The sequence below is a fragment of the Dermochelys coriacea genome, chromosome 4 (genome assembly GCF_009764565.3).
Source record: "Dermochelys coriacea isolate rDerCor1 chromosome 4, rDerCor1.pri.v4, whole genome shotgun sequence".
NCBI classification, from domain to species: Eukaryota; Metazoa; Chordata; order Testudines; family Dermochelyidae; genus Dermochelys; species Dermochelys coriacea.
In genome coordinates this window covers 92,005,029-92,032,496 of record NC_050071.1, presented here as the reverse complement: position 1 = coordinate 92,032,496, position 27,468 = coordinate 92,005,029, and the positions used below count along the sequence as shown (strand labels likewise).

General features: G+C 40.2%; 1 protein-coding gene across 5 annotated transcripts in view; it reads left to right on the top strand.

Moving 5' to 3' along the window:
* KIT (KIT proto-oncogene, receptor tyrosine kinase) overlaps positions 1 to 27,468 on the top strand; it is an 81,192-nt gene that overhangs the window by 41,842 nt on the left and 11,882 nt on the right. For 3 of the 5 annotated variants that reach the window (XM_038399728.1, XM_043513805.1, XM_043513804.1), the window contains 11 exons: positions 1,479 to 1,638; positions 5,788 to 5,977; positions 7,850 to 7,965; positions 17,682 to 17,796; positions 19,126 to 19,319; positions 20,511 to 20,617; positions 20,703 to 20,829; positions 21,152 to 21,256; positions 21,346 to 21,456; positions 23,597 to 23,747; positions 25,636 to 25,724. In XM_038399728.1, the coding sequence (XP_038255656.1) occupies positions 1,479 to 1,638; positions 5,788 to 5,977; positions 7,850 to 7,965; positions 17,682 to 17,796; positions 19,126 to 19,319; positions 20,511 to 20,617; positions 20,703 to 20,829; positions 21,152 to 21,256; positions 21,346 to 21,456; positions 23,597 to 23,747; positions 25,636 to 25,724 (1,465 nt within the window). The remainder of the gene's footprint in view (positions 1 to 1,478; positions 1,639 to 5,787; positions 5,978 to 7,849; positions 7,966 to 17,681; positions 17,797 to 19,125; positions 19,320 to 20,510; positions 20,618 to 20,702; positions 20,830 to 21,151; positions 21,257 to 21,345; positions 21,457 to 23,596; positions 23,748 to 25,635; positions 25,725 to 27,468) is intronic. The other 2 variants (XM_043513807.1, XM_043513806.1) reach the window with 1 other exon arrangement.

Sequence of the window (27,468 nt, the reverse complement as noted above, 5' to 3'; positions counted from 1 at the left end):
GAGCTACAGCTCACTTCATCGGATGCATTCAGTGGAAAATACAGTGGGGAGATTTATATACGTAGAGAATCATGTTCTCTATGTATTGTGACAAAGTTCCTCCTCTACCTTGGTGGGTCTTGTGCTTACTGGCGGATTTGCTCGCCTTGGAGCTTCACAGCAGCCCTCAGTTTGGCCATTTTCATGAACCCAGAGTCCAGGTCAACTCCTCCTGTGTCTGACCAGGAGTTGGGAGGTTTGGGGGGGAACCCGGACCCACCCTCTATTCCGGGTTCCAGCCTAGGGCCCTGTGGTATGCAGCTGTTTAGAGTGCCTCCTGGAACAGCTGTGCAACAGCTACAACTCCCTGGGCTACTTCCCCGTGGCCTCTTCCCAACATCTTCTTTATCCTCACCATAGGACCTTCCTCCTGGTGTCTGATGATGCTTGTATTCCTCAGTTCTCCAACAGTATGCGTTCACTCTCCGCTCCTAGTGCCTCTTGCTCCCAGCTCCTCACACACACACCATAAACTGAAGTGAGCTCCTTTTTAAACCCAGATGCCCTGATTAGCCTGCCTTAATTGATTCTAGCAGCTTCTTGATTGGCTGCAGGTGTTCTAATCAGCCTGTCTTAATTGTCTACAGAAGGTTTCTGATTGTTCTGGAACCTTCCCTGTTACCTTACCCAGGGAAAAGGGACCTACTTAACCTGGGGCTAATATATCTGCCTTCTGTCACTCTTCTGTAGCCATGTGGCCTGACCCTGTCACAGTATATAAATCTCCCCACTGTATTTTCCACTGAATGTATCCGATGAAGTGAGCTGTAGCTCACGAAAGCTTTTGCTCAAATAAATTTGTTAGTCTCTAAGGTGCCACAAGTACTCCTTTTATTTTTATGGAAGTTTGCTTTCTGCAGAATCTGAATGTATCCTGGTGCTGGAAAATTACCTCCAGTGAACTGGCCTTGGCCCACTGACACAAACGCCAATATTTGGGAAAATTTGGATTTGAACTTTGTGGCATTGTCCCATTTCTAATTATCTGGTACTCTTCAGACATGTGAACAGAGTAGATCCCCTGCCTGAGGACCATAAAATCTAATTGCACGGTGCCGTGTGCCTGCAGCTCCCATTGAAACCATTTGGAGTTGAGAGTGCTCAGCATCCTATAAGATGGGACTCTCATTTAGAGAGAGCTAGCCCAGTGAAACCCAACAGTCTAAGGGTGTAGGAGTGGGGTTTGAGGAGGAGAGGCAATAAAGAACAAGGGGAAGGGAATACAGCTTTGGGAAGAGCATTATTTTTCACAGAGAATTGATCATGTAGTTGTTTTGTATGGAGAGGTTCCAGTGACAGGTTTGTCACGAAGGCTTATTATTCCGGTTTAAAGTTATGAATATTAATGTAGTGAAGTTATAATTACTTCTATTTTTAATTTATCTAGGAAGGCTGCTGCATACACAGTATTTTAGATGTTAATTGTTTTTTACCGACAGACTGTTAAAAGCAAAAGCAAGAATATGGGTGATTACGGATATGAAAAGAAATTAACATTGAGCATCCGTTCAGTGGGAGTTAATGATTCTGGAGCATTCACATGCCAAGCAAGAAACCCTTTTGGAACATCCAATATCACAATAACCTTGAACGTACTAGGTAAATAGTTCTTAAAGAAATACAACATTTCTAAGAGCTGGAAGGAGAAAATGCAAAGTAAACACCCCCTGCAATATCGAACAGTAGAGCTTATTAAAAAGGTATTGCAGACTGGTGATATATTGAAAAAGAAAGATTAAAGCTTTAGCATGTATCGCTTCTTTAATGACTGTAACCTACTCTTTGTCAATCAAATGTGATCTTGCATAGAAGAGCAACCTCAACAATGTTTCCATCTCTCTGGTTTGTGTGCTCTTAACTGGTTTAATTTTAAAACTATTTCAGTCTTAATGAAGCACAAAACTTCCCTTTCTTCATCTACTCACCCATCTTTGTATGGTATTACCTTCTGGACTCTTACCTCCTGCTGTGGGTCTTGCCTCAGCCTATCTTGATAATGTGTAGAGTTATTACTAGTCCCACACAAATTTGCCTTACATTATTCCCATGCTGTATAGTGCTGGCAGAGCAAATATAAAACAGGTCTTCAATACCCACATTCCATGTATAGGAAATTGATTTTCTGTTACATCCATTGGTGTGTTAATATGTTTTATGTAGGAGAAGCCACACTCTGAACTCTGTTTAAAAGAATAATTGGAATTTTTATAAAATTAAAAGTACTATTTATTTATTTATTTATTTATTTATTTATTTATTTATTTATGCATTATAGCATAAAATACATGGGCTTGATTCAAAGCGCACTGAAATCAATAGAAAGACTCCCATCCATTGACTTCAAAGGGCTTTGGATCACACCCTTTAAGAGCAAGCAGATCTTTTTACTCTGCCCCTTTTAGTAACAGGTTGTGCTGAGAAGACTATTTAGACCCCAAATGTCCTGTATTAATTTGTATGACAAGCTATACTTTAAAATATTAAAACCACCGTAAGTGCTAATTTGCTAAATTGATAAAGGAGCACATTGATGTAGTTAGTAAGAGAATCTTGAATAATTCCAAGTTACTGGCTAAAAGATTTTTGGTTCCTCTGCTTCCAAGAATGTAGAAATTGGGGAAAAAAAAATCTAGCTGTGAAACCTCAATATTTCTTGATGTAGTGGTTACTCTGTTGTCATCTTTTTTTCCTTTTACAACAGTTTTCTTTCACAAATGACATTGCAAAACTGTTTGCATGGTTCTTCCTAGTAACTCAAGGAAAGCAGAAATAAGATAAGTATTTGAATCAGATTCTGAGCTGGTGTAAATCAGCACAGCTCCATTGGTTTTAATGCAGTTACACCTGTTCACAGCGGTTGAAGATCTGGCCCATAATTTTGATGTATGTTTTGCTCTATTGCTATACATGAAACGAAATTGTTATATAAAGTAAGCTAATTAGTACTGAAGCAATATTAAGTATTAAAGAATAGAATTTTTTACAAAGAGCAGGGGTTGGGGAAATAAGAAAATTTATTATAAGGGTAGGGAGGCTGTTCAGTACAGAGCCTATTATAAATACTCCAAATGCAAATGACTTTGGTGAATTGGTTCACTCAGAATAGTTTTGTGAAATACAGGAGAAAAAAAACAATTGCTCTGTGCATACTTGCTTTATTAAATGCAATGAGCATAGCACTATAAAACAAACTAATATATTTACAAAGAAAACATACTTATGTTATGCTTAATAAAAATTAAAGCTCTTAATCAGTTAAAAGCTGGCATTTTTCATTTTCAAAACAATATTTTTTTGTTTCCTTGAGTTTCACTTACAACAAAGTAAGCAATCTGTTCTGGATTTTTACTGTTTTACTGTTAATTGATAAAATAGGTTATTGCTTTTCTTTACTGTTCCAGATCCTAGTATCATAGAAGTGAAATATAGGGGGAAAAAACCTGAGATCTTTGAGACTGTATCAGACACTAAATTAACACACCTTTTGACATTAACCAAAAGGCTTGGAAGAAATAATAGCTATGTTGGTGGATCCACTGATTTTTTTTTTAAACAGGTTGATTTCTGTAAAATACAAGCAATTACTAAAATACAGTTTTGGGTATTGGCAGTTTAATCATTGAATTTTATTTGAAATGTCTCAGATACAGTCTTGAACTTTAATTAGATTCCAGGATGTATTGAATGAATAACAAATATATCCAGAGTTAATACAAAACAAGAGCTTGCAATGGGATAAAAACCTCATGTTGCAGGGTTTAAACACGTTTCTAACTAGGAGGGAACAGGTTGTATCATACCCGCTTGCTGTCAGGCTTCTTAAATATTCCTCTGAAGCATTCTGACCACTGTCAGAGACACAATACTGGACTAGATGGACCACAGGCTTGACCTGGTACAAAACTTCCTGTGTTCCTATTTTGAAAATTTCATGGCCCAAGGCCCCAGTTTTGCAGTCTGCTCTGAACTGTCACACTTCTGCTTTCACAGAGCCCGACGGACTTTATAATGTCTTTAGTACAGAGGTGGGCAAACCACATCTGGCCCGCGGGACCGTTCTGCCTGGCCCCTGAGCTATTGGCCCAGTAGGCTAGTCCCCACCCCTCCCCCGCTGTCCTTCCTTTCCTGCAGCCTCAGCTCACTGGGGCAGCGCAGCTGCAGAGCCTGGCCTGACCCAGTGCTCTGTGCTGCACGGCACAGCTGCCTGTCCTGATGGAGCTGCGCCGCCAGTCACCAGTGCTCCAGGCAGCGCAGTAAGGAGGCGAAGAGTAGGGGGGTGCTGGATAGAGGGCAGGGGAGTTCGGAGGGTGGTGGTCAGGAGCCGGGGGTGTGGATAGGGATCGGGGCGGTCAGAGGGCAGGGAATGTTGGGGTTGAATGGGGGCAGTCTGGGGAAGTAGGGGGGGTTGGATGGGGCGGTGGGGGGCAGTCAGGAAGGAGAGGAGGGGTTGGATGCGGCACTCGGGGTGGGGGTTCTGGCGGTGGTCAGGGGACGAAGATGGGGTGGTTGGATGGGGCAGAGGTCCTGGGGGGGCAGTCAGGAAGGCAAGGGGGTTGGATGGGGCGGCAGGGGGCAGTTGGGGTGGGGGGTACGGGGGCAGTCAGGCGACAGAGAGCGGGGGGGGCAGGGTGGATGGGGCAGGGATCCCAGGGGGCGAGAAGCAGGGTGGATCAGATAGGGGTTGGGAGGTGGGCCACACCTGGCTGTTTGGGGAGGCACAGCCTCCCCTAACCGGCCCGCCATACAATTTCTGAAATCTGATGCGGCTCTCAGGCCAAAAAGTTTGCCCACCCCTGCTTTAGTACATGGGTCCAACCAGGAAGAGCAATTTGGAAGCGCGCAGGCCCCGAGTTCTAACTTTTGGTCTAACTTAAATTATAGCTATTGTGGATCAGGAAAAAAGCAGTAAACCACTTTCTGCCAAGTGATCTAAAACTGACAATGCACATATGAATTAATATGTAATTGAAAATTTGTCTTTTAAAGAAGATAGTATTAAAGCTGATGAGCTTATTAACTAAAAGAGAAACATTTCAGTAAATACATTGCTCTACATGATATTTTAGAAGGTGAATTAATAGTGATAAATGGTATGTCCCAAATAAAGTTTAAGACACAATAGTAGATGAACAGAAATGTCTTTGTTTAGAAGGACTGGTATCCAGACCTGTGAACTTAGTGCATATTTCATTAATTACAGTTTTTGATAGTTTCACTTGTAATTAAGAATGACACATGACAGTAAAACATTAAGTACACAGTAGCAAAAACTCAAAGCATATTGTCACAAACAACCAATTTGTCTTGCATTTGTTGTCAGCGTTTCTTCTCAGGCAAACAGTCAAGGGCTTCAATTATGGAAACATTTAAGTACATTAGTAAAATTTAAGCATGTACTCAATTTTTCCAGGAGCCTGGTCAGGATATTTCAATTTATTATCAGAAGATTAAATTACTTCTGCAAAACAACTGTAGGTTTGCCAACTATGGCTGCTGTAAATTGTTTGGTTGTCGCTCTCTTTTGCAGCCAAGGCTTCAATCCCATATGTAACTAGTGGACTTGGTTTTAGCTTGTGAGAGTTCAGAGTATGCTTCCTAGATAAGGTTTTCTGTCTCACAGCTTGATGTTGGATCACTTACCTGATATTAGTAAATAGTGTAAAATACGAGAAGATTAGAATAGAATACTGAAGATTGGGTAAAAATTACCTTTAAAATTGTTTTTCTTTTTCTTATTATGGCAATCAGATAAAGGATTTGTCAATGTGTCTACCACGAAGAATACAACAGTAGATGTGAATGCTGGGGAAAATCTAAATTTAATAGTTGAGTATGAGGCATATCCAAGACCAGAAGAAGAACTGTGGTTGTATATGAATGAAACATTACACAATTCATCTGATCATTATGTCAAATTCAAGACTGTAGGCAATAACAGGTAATATGAGTAATTATAAGCATGACTGATTTAATTTGAGACAGCTACTAGAATCTTCCAACAGAAGATGAGGGTGGGGAGATGCAAAAGAAATCACTCCCTTGCCCCCAATCCCAAAAGGACTGGGGAACGAGAAATGTTCAAGAAATCCTCCTGGCACAGAGCAGGATGCTGGCTTATTATGCCATGTGGTGCTTGTTTTCAACTTTGTGGTATGGGAGAACCTTCTTGCTGCTCCTGGTGCTGTCTTACTGTGGATGATGGCATAGATGCTTATCTGTTTGTGCATAATTATGCCCTCTCTGTGGTCACTGTGTTGTGCCAGCTGAGTATATCTGCTAGCACACTCTTGTGGACTACAGGTGGATACCTTCTAAACCCTCCTAGTCATAGGCGGCGAGTTATATTCTGAGGTGGTGCCTGAGCTCCAGCAATATTCAGAGCCCAGGGACCCAGCTCCACCAATATTTGGGGCCGGGTGTCCTCCCCAGCCCCCCGCGCCTCCCACGAGTGTCCCCTGGCCCCCTCTTGCTGCCCCTACACACCTCCCTGGGCCCCAGAAGTCCTTGCCTCTTCTGTGCAGCTCCATGCTGCCTCCCCCCATGCTGCCGCAGGGTCCTAGTGCCCCACATCTCCACTGCCAGGGCAGACTGACTCTGAGCCTGCCCTTCCACCTCAGACACTTCCCTTTTCCGGAGGGACCCTCCAGCAGCACAGGGGACCCCCCCGCCCGCAGTCACTGCTCCTGCCCCATGCTGGGCAAGGAGGCAGCCCCATTCCTCACCCCCAGTGAGGCTACAGTCAGGGGCAACAGCAGGGGAGGAGGCGCACGCAGCATCCCCCGGCACCCACCACGGCGGAGGCGAGGGAGATTCCTGGACCTGAGAGGGGCCCTAGGAGCACATGAAGTGACAGTGGTGGGGTTAGTGTGTTGCTGGGGGGCGGAACAGGGGGGCTCCTCCCCGAGAGCTTGCTGCTGCTGGCAGGGAAAGGGCTAGCGGGAGTCCTTCTCTCTGGCCCCTGTCCCGGAGCAGCCTGCCTGCACCCCAAACTCATCTCCAGCACTGCCCCACCCCAGAGTCCACACCCCCAGCCAGAGCTTTCACCCTCCCACAGCACCCTCAACCTTCTATCCTAGCCCTGAGCCCTTCAAACACCTTATCCCCCGTCCCAGCCAGAGCCCTCATCCCCCTGCACTCCAACCCTCCGCCTTAGCCCTGAGCCTCTCCCAACACCACAAACCCCTCATCTTCAACCCCAGCCAGAGCCCTCATCCCCCGCACCCCAACCCTCTGCCTTAGCCCCCAGCCTCCTCCAACACCACAACCCCCCCAGCCCCAGACAGAGCCCTCACCCTCCACACTCCTACTCTCACCCTGAGCCCCTCCCATACCCCAAACCCCTCATCTACAGCCTCACCCCTGCACTCCCTCCCAGAGCTTGCACCTCAATCCCGTGCCCCAGCCTAGGGCCTGCATCCCAGACCTCCTCCCCCACCCAAACTCCCTCCCAGAGCCTTGGGCAGGTGGGGGGTGGAGTTTGGGGGGAGCAGAGTTTGTGCGGGGGCAGGTTCTGGGCATCACCAAAATCTCTACAAACCTACCACCCCTGCTTATAGTGTGCATATTGCTGTTTATGCAAACCCTTTCTGGCTCCTTCCCCACTTTGTTCCCTGTATTGGCAAGGGCAAGATTTAGCCCTAAGAGAGCTTTAAATATAGTAAAATGTGGTTTTCAGCATAAACTGTGACATAAACAGTCTGAACGTTCACATTCAGAATATCTTTAAATTAACTTCATCACTTAGCAACTGGCCTTCCATTCACTTAGTGAGTGACAAACGTGGTAATGTTTAATTTCTCTGTCTTTACAGATACAGGAGTGAACTTCACCTTACCCGATTAAAAGGAACAGAAGGAGGCATTTACACATTTTTTGTATCCAATTCTGATGCCAAGTCCTCTATACCATTTAATGTCTATGTGAACAGTAAGTAAAATGAACAGTCTGAAACTTTTTATTATCACAGACGTATTTTACAAAATTCAGCGCATGTACAAGATATCACAGTGTGGCTCAACATAGGAGACAATGTTTAATACAAAGTACAGTCTGTAAAACTATATAAATTTCAAGATATAAAAGAACAGAGTACTTATGCAAATACATTTTATGTCATTCCTGACCTTAAATTCTATGGAATACACCTTGCTAATGATCATAGGAGGTGAATTCTGGAGGTTAAGTGTTGAGCAATTTTTAAATACTGATCTGGTGGTTTATATGGGGGGGAAAAGTCTGTAGAACCTGGAAACCTGACCTCAGAAAACAATAATTTAAGGTGGCTATGGAGGCTAGAGTAACAAAAAAATGCAGATCAGAAACCAATTTAGGGTATTAATTGCATAAATTTGTTTGAACTACACGCCAACAATGAAATCTTGATGAGGAGATTGCACTCACTGATGTGCATGCTAGCATTTCGGCAGTCTCATTACATCTGCAAAATAATGTAGATTATGTGTTTTCAAAAAGGCCGACATAACTTTAGAAGTGTGTATATTGTCGTTCCTAAGCAAAAGTTGTATACAAATTCCAGAGTGTTAGTTTAGATGCAAAACAGCATTCTTCAAGACAAAAGCGTAGTGTAGGAAATGAAACTGTTAGTAAGCTCTGGCCTTCCTATTTAAGCCATCCTGTAAGAGTTTCCTGCTCTCACCAAGCAAAAATTGGCATTTAGTAACACCAAATTTAACAAAAATCAAAGCAATAGAGGATCACAAGCAAAAAGCTTAGAGGAAGCTCAGGAGAACAGGGGAGGCACTGCAAGCTGAATGGCAAAAGGAATAACTTGGTAGTAGTAACATGTTGAAAAATGTGAGAGCATTATCCATAATGTAGAAATGTAAATTTACACCAAATCCTATCCTATTGATTTGTTTTAATTACAAAATACTGTTCTCTAGAGATGGATTAGGGTTTTTAGTCAAGACTATTTCTTTAGGATACAATAATTGTATTAAATGTTCAGCACTAATTACTGAATTGCTCCCATGTGTTGCCGTGTGTTAACATTTGAGTTTTACACATTATCACCATTCACAATATTGTAGCACATTACCAATGATGCCACTTGGGAACTAAAAGAATTGTGAGTTATGTATGTGGCCATCAGTTCCTGTGAACCTGACTGGATCTCTCAGATTTGGGATGTCATATCTGCCTGCCAGAAGTAGCCTGTCAGTTCTTCACAGCAAGTGCTCCAGGGTTCTGAGACTGAATGTAGACATTCCAGGTTAACAAAGCAGTTCAGTAATAGGTAGCAGGTTAGGAACAGTTTGGCTGTGTATTACTTAGTGGCTGCTCTCATGGTCACTTCTACAGCTGTGGCATCAGATAAAATAAATGCCTTCTGACTGAGCTTGTCTAGAACTGCTTGTGTTTGCAACCACCAGTATTCAAGTCTCCTTCTTTTTTGTTTCAACAGTTAATGGGAGTTGAGGATTTTTAGCCACCTCAAAGGAGGCACGCAGCACCTCATAGGAAACGTTGCAACAGTGCCTGGATTGCAAATATTTTATTTGCTTAAAAAAAGTTTTCTTTGGAATTTTAAATAAATAAAATAAAATAATTTCTATTGGTCTTTCATATTTGTACAAGCTTTCAGGTAAATTTGGCCTGCCAATGTTTTCTGACTGTTTTTTTTTCCAGGCATTTTAGCTTCTTTGGTCAGATATGTCTTTTTAAATTTTAGTTTTTATTTTTAAAGAGTAAATAAATTGTTCATTTCTTCTCAATATGAAAGACAAACTAAATATAGGTTTATGTTATTATTTTAAGTGGTTTGATTAATAAATAGATAAGTAACTGTCATTCCAGTGCTTTATAATGGCTGAGGGCCAGATCCTGGTCTCATTCTGTTTGCAGAACTCTCGTTGAAGTAAGTGGGAGTTGAGCTTAAATTGCCAGGATATAGCTTCTAATGTTTATGCATCTGACTTTGGCAGCAGATACTGATTAAACATGAAAAACTGGATTCGTAATCAGGAGGAGTATCTTTATTTTATTTAAAAAAAATATTCCATTTTGAATCATTTGTCAGAAGATATGAAAGCCCAGTGCAAAACTATCTGCACTAGATTAAAATAAGTTTGGCAGGAGGATATGTTAAGTTCATGTACTACAGAATTGCTAAATAAAGGCTTTGGGTCACAGTAAGTGTGACATAAATTAATTTAAAAAGAGGGAACTTTAAAATAAAAAGCCAAAGATTAAAATATAAATTGACAAACAGCATGCTGAAGGGAGTAACAATTAAGAAATGATAGAAATCTTCAGACTAGCAACTACAGTCCAGCTAGAAATTAGTGAAGACGTTTTCAAACTTAAATATAGGTTGCGACAATCAACAAAGTATTATATATGCAGTTCAGGATGATGCTACAGGTGGGAAACTAGTTACGTTACCACCATGATGTTACAAATCACATGATGCTAAATTCAAGTTTCCCAGATATCAGAAAGCCCTACTGAAAATATATGGAGTCTCCAGAAACTGGAGCTGTAGGAAGAAAGTCCTCTTCCAGTGACTACAGTGATAGACAATGGCAATAGAAGTGTTACTTTTAGATATTTATTTTCCTCTGTTAATGATGAAGGAAAAAGAAATTGGTAATTAAATTAACAATGTTAACTGCTAGACCGTTGAGTTATAAATAGTAGTGACATCTTTAGTTCCTCTTTACTATATTTGGAATAAACATCAATAAGAGCTGAATAACAGTTAATAAACTTAATGAAATTAGAGATTTAAAGCATTTAATGACTGATTATTGAAGGGAATATGCAAGTATGCAGAACAATTTAATGAAACGTTAAATAATTAACATGTTATAGCCAAAGCAGTAAGCAACATATAATCATTAAAATCCTATCTGCTTTTAAATTAAGGATAATTAGATATTGGAAGTCATAAAATGAACCATAATAAAATATTTCTCAGAATAGGATAACTTAATGAGAAACTCTGTGTCCACACTTGCCAAAGCTAGTCCACATTTGATTCTATTTACTCTACATTCATTTGACTCCTGATGAGGCTCCTTACTGCATTAAATTAGAGGAAACTAGAGAGAACTCAATAGCAGTGGAAGAGGCTAGCCCAGAAAAAAACAAACTGCTTACGGAGTCTAGGACTGATATCTGGTTTTTAGGTCAGAAGCGGCAGAGTTGGCAGACCTGCCTGTATCTGCCCCCTCATCATCTTTGCCCGATGAGGCGATAACAGGACCCTCTCACTCAGTTCCCCAGGACAATGCCAGGGCCCACCAGGAGCTCTTGAAGAGGATCACAGCAAACCCTGCCCCCCCCATCTCCAAGCGGGCAGAAAGAAAATACTACGTCCCCACTAAGGAGTATGAGTATCTTTATACCCACCCTGCTCCAAGCTCACTGGTTCTGTTGGCAGCCAATGAGCATGATAGATGGCTAACTGGGATCAACGCCTAAGAACAAGGAGGCAAAGAGGCTCAATCTGTTTGGTAGAAAAATTTATTCTATGTCCAGCCTCCAGCTGAGAGTGGCCAACCATCAGGCCTTGGTTGGACATTATGATTTTAATATTTGGAAGTTCATGGCCAAGTTCTCTGATTCGCCTCCAGAGGAACCCAGGAAAGAATTCCTGGCTATGAGAGCAGGGCAGTGGCCAGGGCAGCCCTCCAAACGGCCTCAGATGTGGCAGACTCTGTGCCCGGACCATGGCTTTGGCCATTTCAATAAGACGGGCATCCTGGTTGCAGTTGTAGGGCTTATCGAAAGAGGTTCAACAATCCATCCAGGATCTCCCATTCGATGGCCTGGCACTATTTTCCGATCAAATGGACAGTAAATTGCATGGCCTGAAAGACTCGATGGCTCCCTTGCGCTCCCTGGGGCTGTACATGCTGGGGCTGGCAAGGAAGCAGTTTAAGCTGCAGCACACCCACAGGTTCAGGAGCAGCCCTTTCCACAATAAGAGCAAGAGTTATAAGCACTGGCAAGGCCATCAGCCGGCGTTCTCTGCTCACTCGAGCTCCACCCGTAACCAACTGGGTAACAAGCAGGCATTTTGAGATGTGCTCGAGGACAACCTTCCAGCCTGTGTCCTGGATCCTGCTCCCCTGTTATTTTCCAACCGTCTGTCCCCCTTCATCCCTGCCTGGGCTTCTATAACATCAGACCGGTGGGTCCTTAGCACAGTAGCAGGGGGATATACCCTCCAATTTATTTCTATCCCCTCCTCCCACCACCCTCTCCATCTGTCTTCAGGAACCCTTCTCATGGGCATCCACTCGCTCGGGAGGTGCAGGGCTTTCTGCGGGTAGGAGTCATGGAGGAAGTCCCACTGCATCTGAGAGGGAAAGGGTTTTACTCCCACTATTTTTAAATCCCAAAAGCCAAGGGGGGAGTCTGTTCCCTGTCCTCAACCTACGGAGGCTCAACAAGTACCTCAAGAAGTTGAAGTTCCGCATGTTCTCCTTGGCCTCCATCATTCCTTCCCTGGATCCAGGAGACTGGAATGCCACCCTCGATCTGAAGGATGCTTACTTTCACATATCAATATTCCACAGTCACAGATGGTTCCTACATTTCGTAGTTGGGACCGCCCACTACCAATTCACAGTGCTCCTTTTGGCGTAGCAACGACACCAAGGGTGTTTATGAAATGCATGTTGATGATGGGGGCCTACCTCAGACATTGGGGTATCCAGATTTACGCGTACCTCGATGACTGGCTCATCAAGGGCTGCTCTAGGGTCCCAGTCCAGTGCAGCATTGAGAAGTTGTGAGCCACTTGTCAAGCCCTGGGCCTGCTGATAAATGAACAAAAATCAACATTAATCCCGGTCCAACAGATAGAGTTTATTGGAGCGAGTCTCGACTCTACCCGAGCCAGAGCATTTCTACCAGAGGCCAGGTTCAAGGCAATGTCAGATCTGATTGCCAGCATCACCTCACATCCGTTCACCATGGCCGGGGTCTGTCTCAGACTATTGGGTCACATGGCAGCATGCATGTATGTTGTCCACTATGTGAGACTCAGGCTGCGTCCTCTCCCGATGTGGCTGACATCGGTCTACGCCCCAGCCAGACATCACCTACACAAAGTCATCACAGTCCCTCTGAGGATACCTATCTCTCTGCAGTGGTGGTCTGACCCGACGTTGATGTTGGAAGGTGTGCTGTTCGTGAGCCCACAACCTATGGTCTCCCTGATTTTGGATGCATCCAACCTCGGATGGGGAGCACATCTCAGTACACTGTGGACTCAAGGGTTATGGTGTCAAGAGGAGCTTGCATTACATATAAACATCAGGGAGCTCAGGGCCATCTGTCTGCCCTGAAGTGTCTTCCTTCCACAACTGTCCAGTTGGGTTGTGCAGGTATTGATGGATAACACTGCTTCCCATGTTATATGTCAACAGGCAAGAGGGAGCACGTTCGTCTGTGGGACTTCTACATTCAGCATGCAATCCACCTGGAAATCTCGCACCTCCCCAGCATCCAGAACACATTGGCAGATCACCTCAGCAGGTCCTTCTTCTCTCACCATGAGTGGTCTCTCCACTCTGAGGTCGTCAGAGTGCTCTTCTAGAAGTGGGGAGCTCCTTGAGCTTGCCACCAGACAGAACAGAAAGTGTGATCAGTTCTGCTCTCTCCAAAGCCTCCGCCCAGGCTCGCTTTCCAATGCATTTCTCCTGTCATGGTCAGGGGACCTGATGTATGCCTTCCCACCAATTCCCCTCATAAGCAAAAATCAAGAGGGATAAGGCATGAGTCATTATGATTGACCCGGCATGGCTTTGGCAGCATTGGTGTGGCATACTCATGGGCTGGCTATGCCAGCCCCGTGGCTACTTCCCAGTCACCCAGACCTACTGTAGCAGGATCATAGTCGGCTCCTGCACCAAAACCTCACCTCTCTCCACCTCACAGCTTGGATGCTGTATGGTTGAATCCAGAGGAACAGGTCTGCTCTAGTCAGGTACAGCAGGTTCTCTTGGATAGCAGAAAGCCCTCCACCACAGCGACCTGGCAACGTGGAAGTGTTTCTCCTGCTGGGTGTCGGGAGTGCAACATTTCCCTGACACAGTCGTCTCTGCAGTCTATCCTGGATTACCTGCTTCACTTAAAGCACCAGGGCCTCGCCTTCTCTGTGATCAAGGTGCACTTGGCAGCCATATCAGCCTTCCATTGTTGTGTCCAGGAGATAGGTATTCTCGCATGAGATGTGGATCAGGTTTCTGAAGGGCCTGGAAAGGCTCTTTCCACCAGTCCAGTACCCAGTTCCCCAACGTGACCTCAACCTAGTCCTCTCCAGGCTCATGGGTCCGCCCTTTGAGCCCATGGCTTCTTGTTCCCTTTCCCACCTGTCGTGGAAGGTTGCACTCCTTGTAGCGATTACCTCAGCGAGGCGTGTCTCTGAGATTAGAGCTCTCACTTCAGAGCCCCCGTACACAATATTCTAAAAGAACAAGGTCCAGCTGTGGCTTCAGCTGGCTTTTCTGCTTAAGGTGGTGTCACACTTCCATGTCAACCTGGATATCTTCCTCCCGGTGTTCTGTCCGAAGCCTCACACGACCAATGAGGAGAGACGGCTACACTGGCACCTAGGCACATGTCAGGCACGCCCTGGGGTTCTACCTGGAGGGCACCAAGCCCTTCCGCAGATCAACCCAGCTCTTTATTGCAATAGCTAACAGGATGAAGGGCCTTCCGGTGTCCTCTCAGAGAATTTCAAATTCGATCATCACCTGCATCCATAGTTGTTACGAGTTGACACAGGCTGTGTCTCTACCGATAGTGAAGGCCCATTCGACTAGGGTACAGGCGTCTTCAGCTGCCTTCCTGGCGCACATCCCTATCCAGGATATATGCAGGGCCACAACGTGGTCTTTAGTACACATTTTCACAACGCATTATGCCATCACTCAGCACCTGAGATGGTGCTGGCTTTGGCAGAGCTGTGTTGCAATTGACACGTCCATGAACTACCTGTCTCCGGTGGTACTACACCTACAATGGAATGGACATGAGCAAGCACTCAAAGAAGAAAAGATAGTTACCTTTTCGTAACTGTTGTTCTTCAAGATGTGTTGCTCATGTCCATTTCATGACCTACTCTCTTTCCCCTCTGTTGGAGTTCCGGCAAGAAGGAACTCAGGGATGGGGGAGCCGGTGGCGCCCCTCATACCGGTGCATACTCACGCCACTCCAGTGGATGCCGGAGGAGGTCCCCTACAGATATCACTGAGGGAAAAACTTCCAGCACTGGTGCATGTGGCGAGCACACACACCTACAATGGAATGAACATGAACAACACATCTCAAAGAACAACAGTTACGAAAAGGTAACCGTATTTTTATGCTCCTAAAACCAAGATCAGATTCAAACCCAACTTGAATCTAGTGTATAACTTGTAGGTACTGGCTTGCATGTTGTTGTTGTACTTGGCTTTTACTGAACAATGGACCTGCATATTTTTTATTTTTGTTTCCTTCACCCAAAGCTAGATTCAGGCTTCACCCAACATGATATTTTTAAAGTATCTAACGTTCAATTTCCTCTTAAATTCAGTTTGACTATTAATTTGTCCATCTTTTTCTAGCAATAATCTGTGCTGGATGGCATATTGCCCAGTGTGTACAGTATGTATTTCTAAAGAGTCATGTTTGCGTTTGAAAGCAGTCATCAGTCAGTGAGTATCAGTTTTAGTTAAGTTAAAAAAATTCTGAATGTGACTGTTTTGGAATTGGGCCTTAAAAAAAGTTAGATATTGTCCATGAACTCCTCCATTGTCCAAGATGTGCATGATCAGAATGTCCTACACTAAATGTTGCAAATAGAACCCAGCATATTGCAACAAGGTTAATTGTTTGATGCTTTGAATCAAACATTACATGCAAATTTAGAAGTGAAGGAGCTTTCAGTTCCTAAAACGTCTCACTAGTAGGTGAGGATACGATTGAGGATGTGAATGCATTTTATTGCATCAAGTTTAATTAGGAAGTAAAATGGACAATGAAATTCATGTCCACAAACAAATTACAGTACATGCATCTCAGCTGGTGTAAATGTACATACTAGCTTCACTAGAGTCAATACAGCTTCATCAATTTACAGCACATGAGAATTTGGTCTTCTGTGTCTATGAAAAATAATGCATTAAAAAGATCTTTTAATGGCATCTATGAATTGTTCAATGTCCTTGGAGATTTCAGCAAATTGAATCTTCCACTAGTGTCGTTTACAGTTATTTGAAAGGAAGCTAAGATACATATGGTGGTAAATGTGACTTCTGCATTTATTAGAACTGTCCAAATCCTCTATTAAATGAATCCTCACAGAGTGTTTTAGAAAAGTTGTCAAAACTCTGTTATTGTTATACTCTGTTATTGCCTGTTCTTCCAAAAGTTCTCAGAAACTGGATCACTATGTAGAAATTCTGCTTTATTGGTATGTTCTCTTCTTGTGCTCAGATAACAATCTTTTAAATAAATACATCAATATTGTTATTTCTTGATATACTAAAACAAAATATAGTGTCTTGAGGAAAGGAAGCAGCTCAATACAATGTTTTGTAAAGTAATGAATTAACTGTGACTTACTTTTTAGGAATCTAATGTATTCATCCAAATATTAACAAAAAGAAAAGGAGTACTTGTGGCTCCTTAGAGACTAACAAATTTATTTGAGCATAAGCTTTCATGAGCTACAGCTGTAGCTTATGCTCAAATAAATTTGTTAGTCTCTAAGGTGCCACAAGTACTCCTTTTCTTTTTGCGAATATAGACTAACACGGCTGTTACTCTGAAACCCATCCAAATATTAGTTTTATTTCCTACATGTGCAATCTCTTAAAAGCAGTTTTTGTAAAATCCAAGCCTGAACTATCAATGACAATGTATTTGTAAATATACATCTATATTTTATTGTGCACTGCTCAAACCCTTTTGGGCAGTTGCCTTTGATATTTAATTTGCTGGGTAGCTTCTTAGAACAATCTTGCTCTGTATCAACTATGATCTAGAGAATTTGCAGAGTGTTTTAAATACACAGCAAATCCCAACTCTCTAGTCAATTCATTGTGGGAAATTCTTGTATATTTCATTGTAGTATCTTTCCTGGATGTGCAATGGTGTTGTTTTACATAAAAGGCAGATGTAACAGAAGTGTGGTGTGACAGATACAGTACATTCACAATCATGAAAAAAACAGTGTTAATGCATGTTAGGGGGATCAGCAAGCAGAGAAGTTGGAACTTTATTAATTGTTCCAAAATATGGAAAGTGTGTTTTTTTTCTGGTGGGTTAAACTCTTGTCAGCTGTGATTGTGTTGTTTTAAATTCTTGCACAGATCAAATATTTTGCATTGATTCACTTTTGTCTTCTTTGGAAAATCTAGGCTAGCCTGTCAACATAATAATTTTAAATTGAATATATTTTCATAGGTAGCTAATGTTAAAAATAATACTGTAGGAAAGATGTGGTCATACAGGCTTTGGTCCTTCAAATGCTCATGCACATGCACGACTTTATGGAAGTGAGTAGTCCAATGGAAGTCTAATGCATAAATGCTGGCAAAATTAGGGCCAGAATTAGTAATAAATCAGAATGAAAATTATTTATTCACCAAAAGCGTGAGTATTCACTTATTTTATTGCAGCAAGACCAGAGATTCTCACTTCGGACAGACTTAGCAATGGCATGCTCCAATGTGTGGCAGCTGGCTTCCCTGCCCCTACAATAGATTGGCGTTTCTGTCCAGGAACTGAGCAGAGGTTAGTAATTTCCAGAATGTACCTTAAAAGTGACCTGACACACCTGATTTAAAATTCAAGCAATAAGATGTTGAAAGAAGACAGTCAAATACCTGTTCAAATGTTGCATTATTTCTGTGAGCATAGTCTTGATTGTTTTAGGTTTGTGCTGTTTCTTTGTTTGGTGTTTTTTTGTTTTTGTTTTGTTCCTTGAAGGGAGGATACTCAGTGTATTTTACTGGGTAGACATTAAAGGCCAAATTGAGTTCTGCTGTAAGCCAACTGACTAGAAAGGCTTCACACCTTTTTTACCCGGAGGTGAATTTGACCCTAATTATGTAACTTCACAGAATGATAGTTACAGAAGAGATTCTATATATGGCTATTATCTTTTGGATTTATCATGTAATAACACAATTTTCCAAGACATAGGATAATGAAATTTCCATGTATATACAGTAGATTACGTGTTAAATGTGTCTGGAGTTATTATGAAAATAAATTACTAAATTACCAGGTCTCTAAGAAGATTGAGGTAGAATATTTGTGAAACACATTGTAAAATGCTCCTCACGTCTTCTGTCAGAGACATAGTACTAACAACTCCCATATATCTCACTGGAATCATTTTTCTTAAGCCTTAAATAGTATGTTTTTTTAGTATTCTTAAGGAAAATCTGTATTGTTTTATAACTTTTGTTACTGGTAATATTGCTAAAATTAGCATGCTTGCTTTTATATAGTAAAGATGTCAAATTTTAATATTAGAATTGACTGGTCAAAAAAGAGTAAACCTACTTTTCTTGACCAATTCATAAGGTAGCTCATAGAAACAACAGCTTGTAAGGCAGTGCTGGGTATTTTGTTCTTTGATACATATGGTGCTGTTGTAGGTTGGCCACGGATATATTTTTATCTTATTAAAACACAATGTCTCTGAATAAGTTATCAACAGTGGGAATTGAAACCAGGACCTAAGGATCTAATAGCCTGAACTAAAGAGCCAGATTCCATAGCTCAAAGGCTGCAGCAGACTCATAAACTTCTATATGTGGAGTAGCCAGTAGAATAGAACAGAGAGCCACACTGTGTAGGTATCAGTTAAGTTGTCACGGAGGATTTACATGTATAATTCTGCACACAGAGGAAAAAATATACTTCAGATCTAATCATTAGAGTATAAAAAGCAAGTTCTTCAGCTCAATCCTTCAATAGAGCTGTGTCAATTTGCACCAGCTGAGGATCTGGTTGTAAATATTGAACTTTATCTTAGAAGAAAGTTCAAATAATGAAGAATTTACTCCAAGTAATTATCCATAAAGGGGTAATTATCAACAATGTTTCTCCCAGGTGTTTCGATTCACCAGCTATATCTGCAGTGGATGTGAAGATCTATTATAGAAATTCATCTTTTCCATCATTTGGAAGGATAGTGGTTGAAAGTACTATTGATGCCAGCACATTCAAAAACAATGGCACTGTATCATGTGAGGCTTCCAATGATGTTGCCAGAAGTACTGCTTTTTTCAACTTTGCTGTTAAAGGTAGTGGCCAAAATGGTATATAGAAATGTATAAAATGTAATTAAGATGATGGGATGTTTTAGCTCTGTGCATCACAAATAATTACAATAAGACCCATATTTTAAATATATTGCCTGGTAATTTGAAGCTTCTCTGGTTGAGTAATATATTAAGCTGCATTTCCTATCATACTACTTAAATGTTTGACTGTTATAACCTAGTAGATGTTTAAAACTGAAATATGTTAGCTTCCATTTTCTTCCTTCATATATGTAGTATGGTCTAGTGGCCAGAGCACCAGCCTGGGAGTCAGGAAAACTGTTACTGCCACGGACCTGCTCAGTAACATTCCCTCTCTGTTCCCTCTCACACCTTTGTCTGTCCTGTTTATTTAAACTGTAATACAATGGGGCCCTGAGTTTGGTTGGAGCCTCTAGGTGCCACTATAATAAAAATAATTAACAACAGACTGCAAACACACTGGTTAGAGGGTGCTAATGCGTTTTGGCCTCCATAGCAGCATAAAAGAATTTGCAGAAATGTCAAAATACTTATCAGTTGCAACCTGTATGTTGTTCTTTGTTGTTTCCTTCTGTGCAAAAACTAAGGTTTCTGTGCTGTTCTTTTTCTATACTATGTGCCATATATAATATACAAACAAAAATGGGTCAGATCTGAGGCATATTGATCTTTACAAGGTTATGTTATTGTCCATATTCTTTGCTTCCAAAGAATATGTTGTGGAGAGCATATTAATCATTGGATAAGCTAAGTAATTGGGACTTTGAGAAAAGTTCAGTTAAACTTTTTCTTTCACTAATTTGACATGAATCCTGTTTTTAAAGCTAAAAATAATTGGCGAGAGCTGTCTTAATGGGCTAACGATAGAACTTTGTGCTACCATGCAGAAACCCTGAGTTTAATTGGTCTTGGTTTCATGCTTCCTAGTTTGATGGGACTGGGAGTGCTGAAGAAACAAACTAAACTGCACAGCTTCCAGGGTAAAGAGATGTCTCGACTTGCCATCAGGCAACATCATCTTACAGTTCTGTCCATTTAGGAGGGTTCTGATATTCAGCCTTGGGATGGGGGGAGGGGAAAAAGAGAAAAGCATCTGGGCTCCAGCCGAAACAAAGAAAATATTCCCTGAGGAAGAAAAAAAATCAGGGGATAAAGATTTTACATTTAACAACTTTCTCTGTCTCTTTCTAGAACATATCAGTACCCACACTCTCTTCACTCCTTTACTGATAGGGTTTGGAGTAGCAGCAGGACTGATGTGCATCATAGTAATGATTCTTGTGTACAAATATCTACAGGTAAAATCAGATGCACACATTCATCTTAGTTGTTCTTGTTGAAGTTTTAGCAGTAAAATGGCCATTTTTCCCCTTTTTTTTCCAGAAACCCAAATATGAAGTTCAGTGGAAAGTCGTTGAAGAAATAAATGGAAACAACTATGTTTATATAGACCCAACACAACTTCCTTATGATCAGAAATGGGAGTTTCCTAGAAACCGATTGAGTTTTGGTTAGTTTAGGTTTATTTAACTTCATTTCCAATGTGAAATTTTCAATCCCTTTTCTATGAGACCTTGTCATGAAAACATAGCATTTGCTATCAATAATATATTGCATACTAAAGTATATAATAATGACAACAGCTGCTTTTCAGCATGCAATTTGAGGAAGCAGTTTCCTGTCTTAAACTACTTCCATTTCCTTTGAGAAGAATAAATAGGCTTAAATTGATCCAATAATCTACTACTGATCTTTTTTTAATATAAAGCAAAAAGAACCACTGATAGGTAAAATGTTGTTACACCCATTAAAAGTTGTCTTGCAATTTTTAGGTAAAACTCTTGGTGCTGGAGCTTTTGGGAAAGTTGTGGAGGCTACTGCATATGGTCTGTTTAAATCTGATGCTGCAATGACAGTAGCAGTAAAAATGCTCAAACGTAAGTTTCTACTATGTACAATATTCTTTGTTTCTTAACTTTCTTCTATTGCATACTGAATTTGCTGAATGACATGTTTTTCATTCCAGCAAGTGCCCATTTAACGGAGAGAGAAGCCTTAATGTCTGAACTCAAAGTTCTGAGTTACCTTGGTAACCACATTAATATTGTGAATCTACTTGGAGCCTGCACTGTTGGAGGTAAAGTTATGAGATTACTGGATTTTTGTAATTGCCTTATTGTAGAAGTAGAAATCTATTCCATACATACCTTGAATTGCTTAGTCATGATGAAATGTTTAACCTTCTCATGTAAGACCTTTCTTCTAGACTTGAGACCATATTAAAAAATCCACACACAAAAAACCCCAAGACCAGGATAATTCTGGCTAGAAATGAAGATTAGTTTTTTGCTGACATGACCCAGCACATGGTCCATTTCTGGACTCCATTGGATTGGCACATAAAACAGCTTCCTCTTAAGAGTTCACAAAATGGGCGTCTATGTTTCTCGTCAACAACATTAGCTTCCAAAAATGAGAACTGGCGTTAAAAGGGCATGTTTAATTTTGAGAGAAAAAAACCTGCGGGGGAGTCAGGACCTGATAACAGCCTTCAAATACGTTAAGGTCTGCTATAAAGAGAATGGGGATCAATTGTTCTCTATGTCCACTGAAGGTAAGATAAAAAGTAACGGGCTTAATGTGCAGCAAGGGAGATTCAGGTTAGATATTAGGAAGAACTTTTTGACTATAAGGGTAGTTAAGTTCTGAAATCTGCTTCCAAGGGAGATTGTGGAGTCCCCATCATTGGAGGCTTTTAAGAACAAGTTGGACAAACCACCTGTCAAGGATGGTCTAGGTTTTCTTGGTCAAGCCACAGAGCAGGGGGCTGGACTTGATGACTTCCTGAGATCCTTTTCAGTCCTACTTTCTATGGTTCTATAGTTTTATGGGTTATTAGTGTCTGAACTGAGTTATTCATTACTATCTACTGTAGAACTGGTATATGTATTATCTTGTACTGTCCTCAGATAAACTATTTAAACTGCAACAAACATTTACTATTGGAATATTAGGGTTATTAATTCTAAATACTTATCAGTCAAAAAATGAAAAACGTAAGGTTCTCAAAGTAAGTAACTTTGTTTACACTGCACATCCTGGGCATTTTGGTTTTATATATTTAAGAACATAAACAGTAATGTTAACATGCATACATAATAAAATCTAAGAAAAAATTGAAGCTTATATACAGTGATTTCTTAACTTTGCTGCATTTAAATTTGTAACTTGCATGTTATGCTAACATAAATGTTTGTAATTTTTAATTTCTCCATTTTACTTTTCAAAGGAAAAAATCTTGGAAAAATTCAGAGTTTTAGATTTATGCAAAACATTCCACCCTTTCACCTTCGCATAATTCAAAAATTACTGAAGGGATTTGGTTCAAATGATCCACAAAGCAAATTCTGTGGCCTGAATCAATGCCTGGACTATTTCAGACAGAAAAGATAATTTTATAAAGTATAATCTTATGAAAATATAGGGTTTGTAATATACCTGATGTAATCTTAACTATAGTATTTGCTCTTATGAAAGCCATAATTATTAAACTAAAGAAAAACTATGAGGATGTATTGGTACAGAATGATCCTACAAATGAAATAATGGGCAGCATTATTACATATTCAAGTGCTGTCGCTGCAGTCATTTATTCAGAAAACATACATATGATTTATAAACATCTATGCTGTTGGTTACTTTTAATTCCCCTTTTAAATTTCATTTTAATATTCTAAGATCTAGTATAACTTAGTTTTCTGTCTCAGCAGACTGTTCTATCTGAACGATTTTTCCCATTATACTGCAGAGTATAACACCCTACATTATTTAAAAACATAGCTGAAAGAACTCGAAGCTCTACTGTAAACAGAAGTGAATCAAAAGGATTAATGTTTGAAGCCTCTTACTCTAATATTTGGAACAAATAACTTCCTTCAGGAAGTGAGCAAAATCATACAGATGTGTCTGGCCAGAAACATTATCACATGAAGAGGGAAAAAAGACTTATTTGTTTAATTTTTATACAATGTGATACTATTGATGGGGGGAAAATAAATTGGGAATGACATAGCTTTAATTGCACAATAGTAACTAGTCCATGAATGAGGAAACTGCTGCTGTAACTTCACTATGACTTTTCATGTCTAGACAATGCTGTGTAGTGTGACTTCAAATAGGACATTTTGTGTGTTTAGTTGAATAATATTTTTGTATAAGATTTTTGACTCTGAAAGCAAAGCTTATACCCACCTTTTAAATTCCCTCTGCATCTGTAGGCCCCACTCTGGTCATCACGGAATACTGCTGCTATGGTGATCTTTTGAATTTTCTGAGAAGGAAACGTGATTCATTTATTTGCCCAAAGCATGACGAATATGCAGAAACAGCAGTTTACGAGAACCTTCTGCATCAAAAAGGGCCTGCATGGTAAGAATAATCTGCTAATATATAAAGGCGTATCCAGAAAGTTCAGAGGGACGGTAAATCAAAGCTGATCTAGTGAAAAGAAATCACAAGAGGGCTTTTGTGTAGTGTTTTCGAAAGATTGTATCGATTTATTTAAAAAATCAGTTTATTTTAAAAGATTATTTAATTTTTACAAGTAATTTGTTTGTTTTAAAGATTATAGTTCAAATTATTTCATACACTTCTATTTTTACTGATTCAACGGCTTTTCTATAATTGTGTCCAGTGCCACTCCTTGGATCAAAAACTTCCATCTTTATTTTTAGTTATCGTTACTGCTAATGATTGGCAGCAGTCAGTTTGCAACATAAATGACAATACGGCCAATGTTGTTGTGTTATAGCACTCTGTGTTATCATGAGTTCCTGATTTGCAAATGGCTTTTTACAACAAAAATAATGCCTTTCAGTATTGCATTAAATCACACAGATCTTGTGAGAAAAGACCCTGTGCCACTATTTTGGAGTTAGGATTTCCCCAAACATTGTTCTTGCACTCTTTTTTCCTCCTAGTGTTCATCTGCCTGAATATTATTAAAGAATTCCATTTAAGATACAACCCAAGTTCTTCTTCTTAGGACATTTTCACATACATCTGTGCAAAGGTTCTCCTAATTCCTTCTTTTCTTTAAAGTACTGAAGATGTCATTTACCAAACTTTCACTTGTATAGCAATATTTCAGTCTATACTTTGCAGCATTGAGCCTATTACTCTACTTTAGCAAATTGAATTTAAAAAGAATACAATAGAGCTCTTAGTAGGAGCTAAAGCATTTTGCTACAGTAGGAAGTTATGTCCCTTTGGTGTTAAGGATGTATCTGCCACATCACCAGTGTGCCATAACACCTTCAAGAGAAGATTGGTCATGCTAGATCAATCATGCTAGATCAGTACATAGATAGACAACACTGAAGAAACCACCTGTGTGTTTAAGGAAGTGGTTCTGGAGTTTCCATTTGAATCCCACCATGAGGTTATGACTCCTATTGGAGGTGCCATCTTTCAAATATGATATAAAGCTGAGAATCTCAGTATTTGAGTTTCACATAGCACTTTTTATAAAAGGTTGGATGGGGTCTGTAAAGTCTTTACCAAATTTGAGTATTGCTGTGTGCTGTTGAATTGCAGCTGCATAACGCCCCAGAGGTCTCTGCCCTTCAGTGGAGGGGTGAAGTGTTTAATCACCTCTCAGGTTTGTTGTGAGACCAAGCAGGGTAAAGTGAATTTTTGTGTCCATATAGTTCAAAAAGATACTAAATGGAAAAATATTCATCATTGTAAATCCCTAGGTATATATTTATAAACTATATGTAATTAGAGTCCATACATTTGAATATTCATAGGGATGGGAAAACTGATTTTAAAAAAATACAAATTCCCTCTAACTTATCCTGATTTCTGCAACCAAATTTGAACCCTTTTGGAAATTCTGATGTTCAGTTAACTTTTCTCCCCAGTTTTATCTTCTGAATTTCAACTGAAACTTGAATTACCGAATATATTGATAGAAGCTGTCCTGAATAGAAGAAGAAAACATTAGAATGTCATCAGAAATATCTAGCCATTTCTTTTCCAGACTCAATCTTAACTATAAAGAATATAAACACAAAATTTTTGGGTGCTTATCTGAACTAAACTCCAAACTTTGAGATCAGACCATTACTTATCCTATAATGCACATCCTTATAGCCTATTTTGTCAAATCTCATCACTCTCTGTATAGAATTTGTTGTTTTCTTTTTAAAAATAATTAATACTCACAAACCTTATGTTTTTCCAGTGTTAATCGTTTGTAATATTTTAGATTCAGATTTGTTCTTAATATTTTTATGCTAAATTATCCACACAGTGATATCATCAATGAATACATGGACATGAAACCAGGAGTCTCTTATGTTGTTCCACCAAAAGCAGATAAAAGAAGATCAGGGAGGACAGGTAAGTACTTATCCAGAAATCTAACCCACATCCTATAGTACAAAGAGGGATTTCTGATTTCTTTTCAATTTTAAAATGATCTTTGATGATGGATGTGTCCAATTAAAACCCTAATTCAATGTGACAAGGATTAAAAAAAGAATAAATTCAGTTAAAAAGGCTTCATGTGTCTCTATGTTGTGAAAACATTTAGATGTGGGATTCAGATGATTATTCTACCATTTTGGTAATGGATGTTATTGTTAGAAGCAAGAGGAAAACCAAGGACATGGTAGGCCTTTTACTCAATCCGGGGGGGAAAACCATAACAAAATGTGGAAATGGCAGACGTACTAAATGACTTTTTTGTTTAAGTTTTCATAAAAAATTTAGTAGCAATTGGACACCTAACACAGTAAATGCCAATGAAAATGAGGTAGGATCAGCGGCTAAAACAGGGAAAGAACAACTTAAAAATTACTTAAACAAGTTAGATGTCTTCAAGTCACCTGGGAATGATGAAATATATCCTAGAATACTCAAAGAGAGGAGATATCTAAGTCATTAGCGATTATTTTTGAAAAGTCATGGAAGACTAGAGAGATTCCAGAGGACTAGAAAAGGGCAAATGTAATACCAATTTATAAAAATAGGAATAAGGACAACCTGGGAAGCTACAGACCAGTCAGCATAACCTCAGTACCTGGAAAGATAATGTAGCAAATAATTAAGCAATCAACTTGCAAATGCCGAGAAGCTCATAAGGCGATAAGTAACAGTCAGCATGGATTTGTCAAGAACTAACCATGTCAAACCAACCTAATAGCGTTCTTTGAAAGGGTAACAAGCCTTGTGGATGGGGGAAGCAATAGATGTGGTATATCTTGACTTTAAGTAAGGCTTTTAATGCTGTCTCGCGTGATCTTCTCATAAACAAACTAGGGAAATGCAACCTAGATGGAGCTACTATAAGGATGAGTGCATAACTGGTTGGAAAACCATTCCCAGAGCGTAGTTATCAGTGCTTCATAGTCAAGCTGGAAGGGCAAACCAAGTGGGGTCCCACAGGGATCAGTTCTGGGTCCGATTCTGTTCAATATCTTCATCAATGATTTAGATAATGGCATAGAGAGTATACTTATAGATTTTGCGGATGATACCAAGCTGGGAGGGTTGCAAGTGCTTTAGAGGATAGGATTAAAATTCAAAATGATCTGGAAAAACTGGAGAAATGGTCTGAAGTAAATAGGATGAAATTCAATAAGGACAAATGCAAAGCACTCCACTTGGGAAGTAACAATCAGTTGCACATATACAAATGGGAAATGACTGCCTAGGAAGAAGTACTGCAAAAAGGGATCTGGCTGTCATAGTGGATCACAAGCTAAATATGAATCAACAGTGTAACACTGTTGCAAAAAGAGCAAACGTCATTCTGGGGTGTACTAGCAGGAGTGTTGTAAGTAAGACATGAGAAGTAATTCTTCCATTTTACTCCACACTGATTAGGCCTCAACTGGAGTCCAGTTGTGGCCACCACATTTCAGGAAAGATGTGGACAAATTGGAGAAAGTCCAGAGAAGAGCAACAAAAATGATTAAAGGTCTAGAAAACATGACCTATGAGGGATGATTTGAAAAAATTGGATTTGTTTAATCAGGAGAAGAGAAGACTGAGGGGGGGACATAACAGTTTTCAAGTACATCAAGGTCATCACAAAGAGGAGGAAGAAAAATTGTTCTCTTTAACCTCTGAAGATAGGACA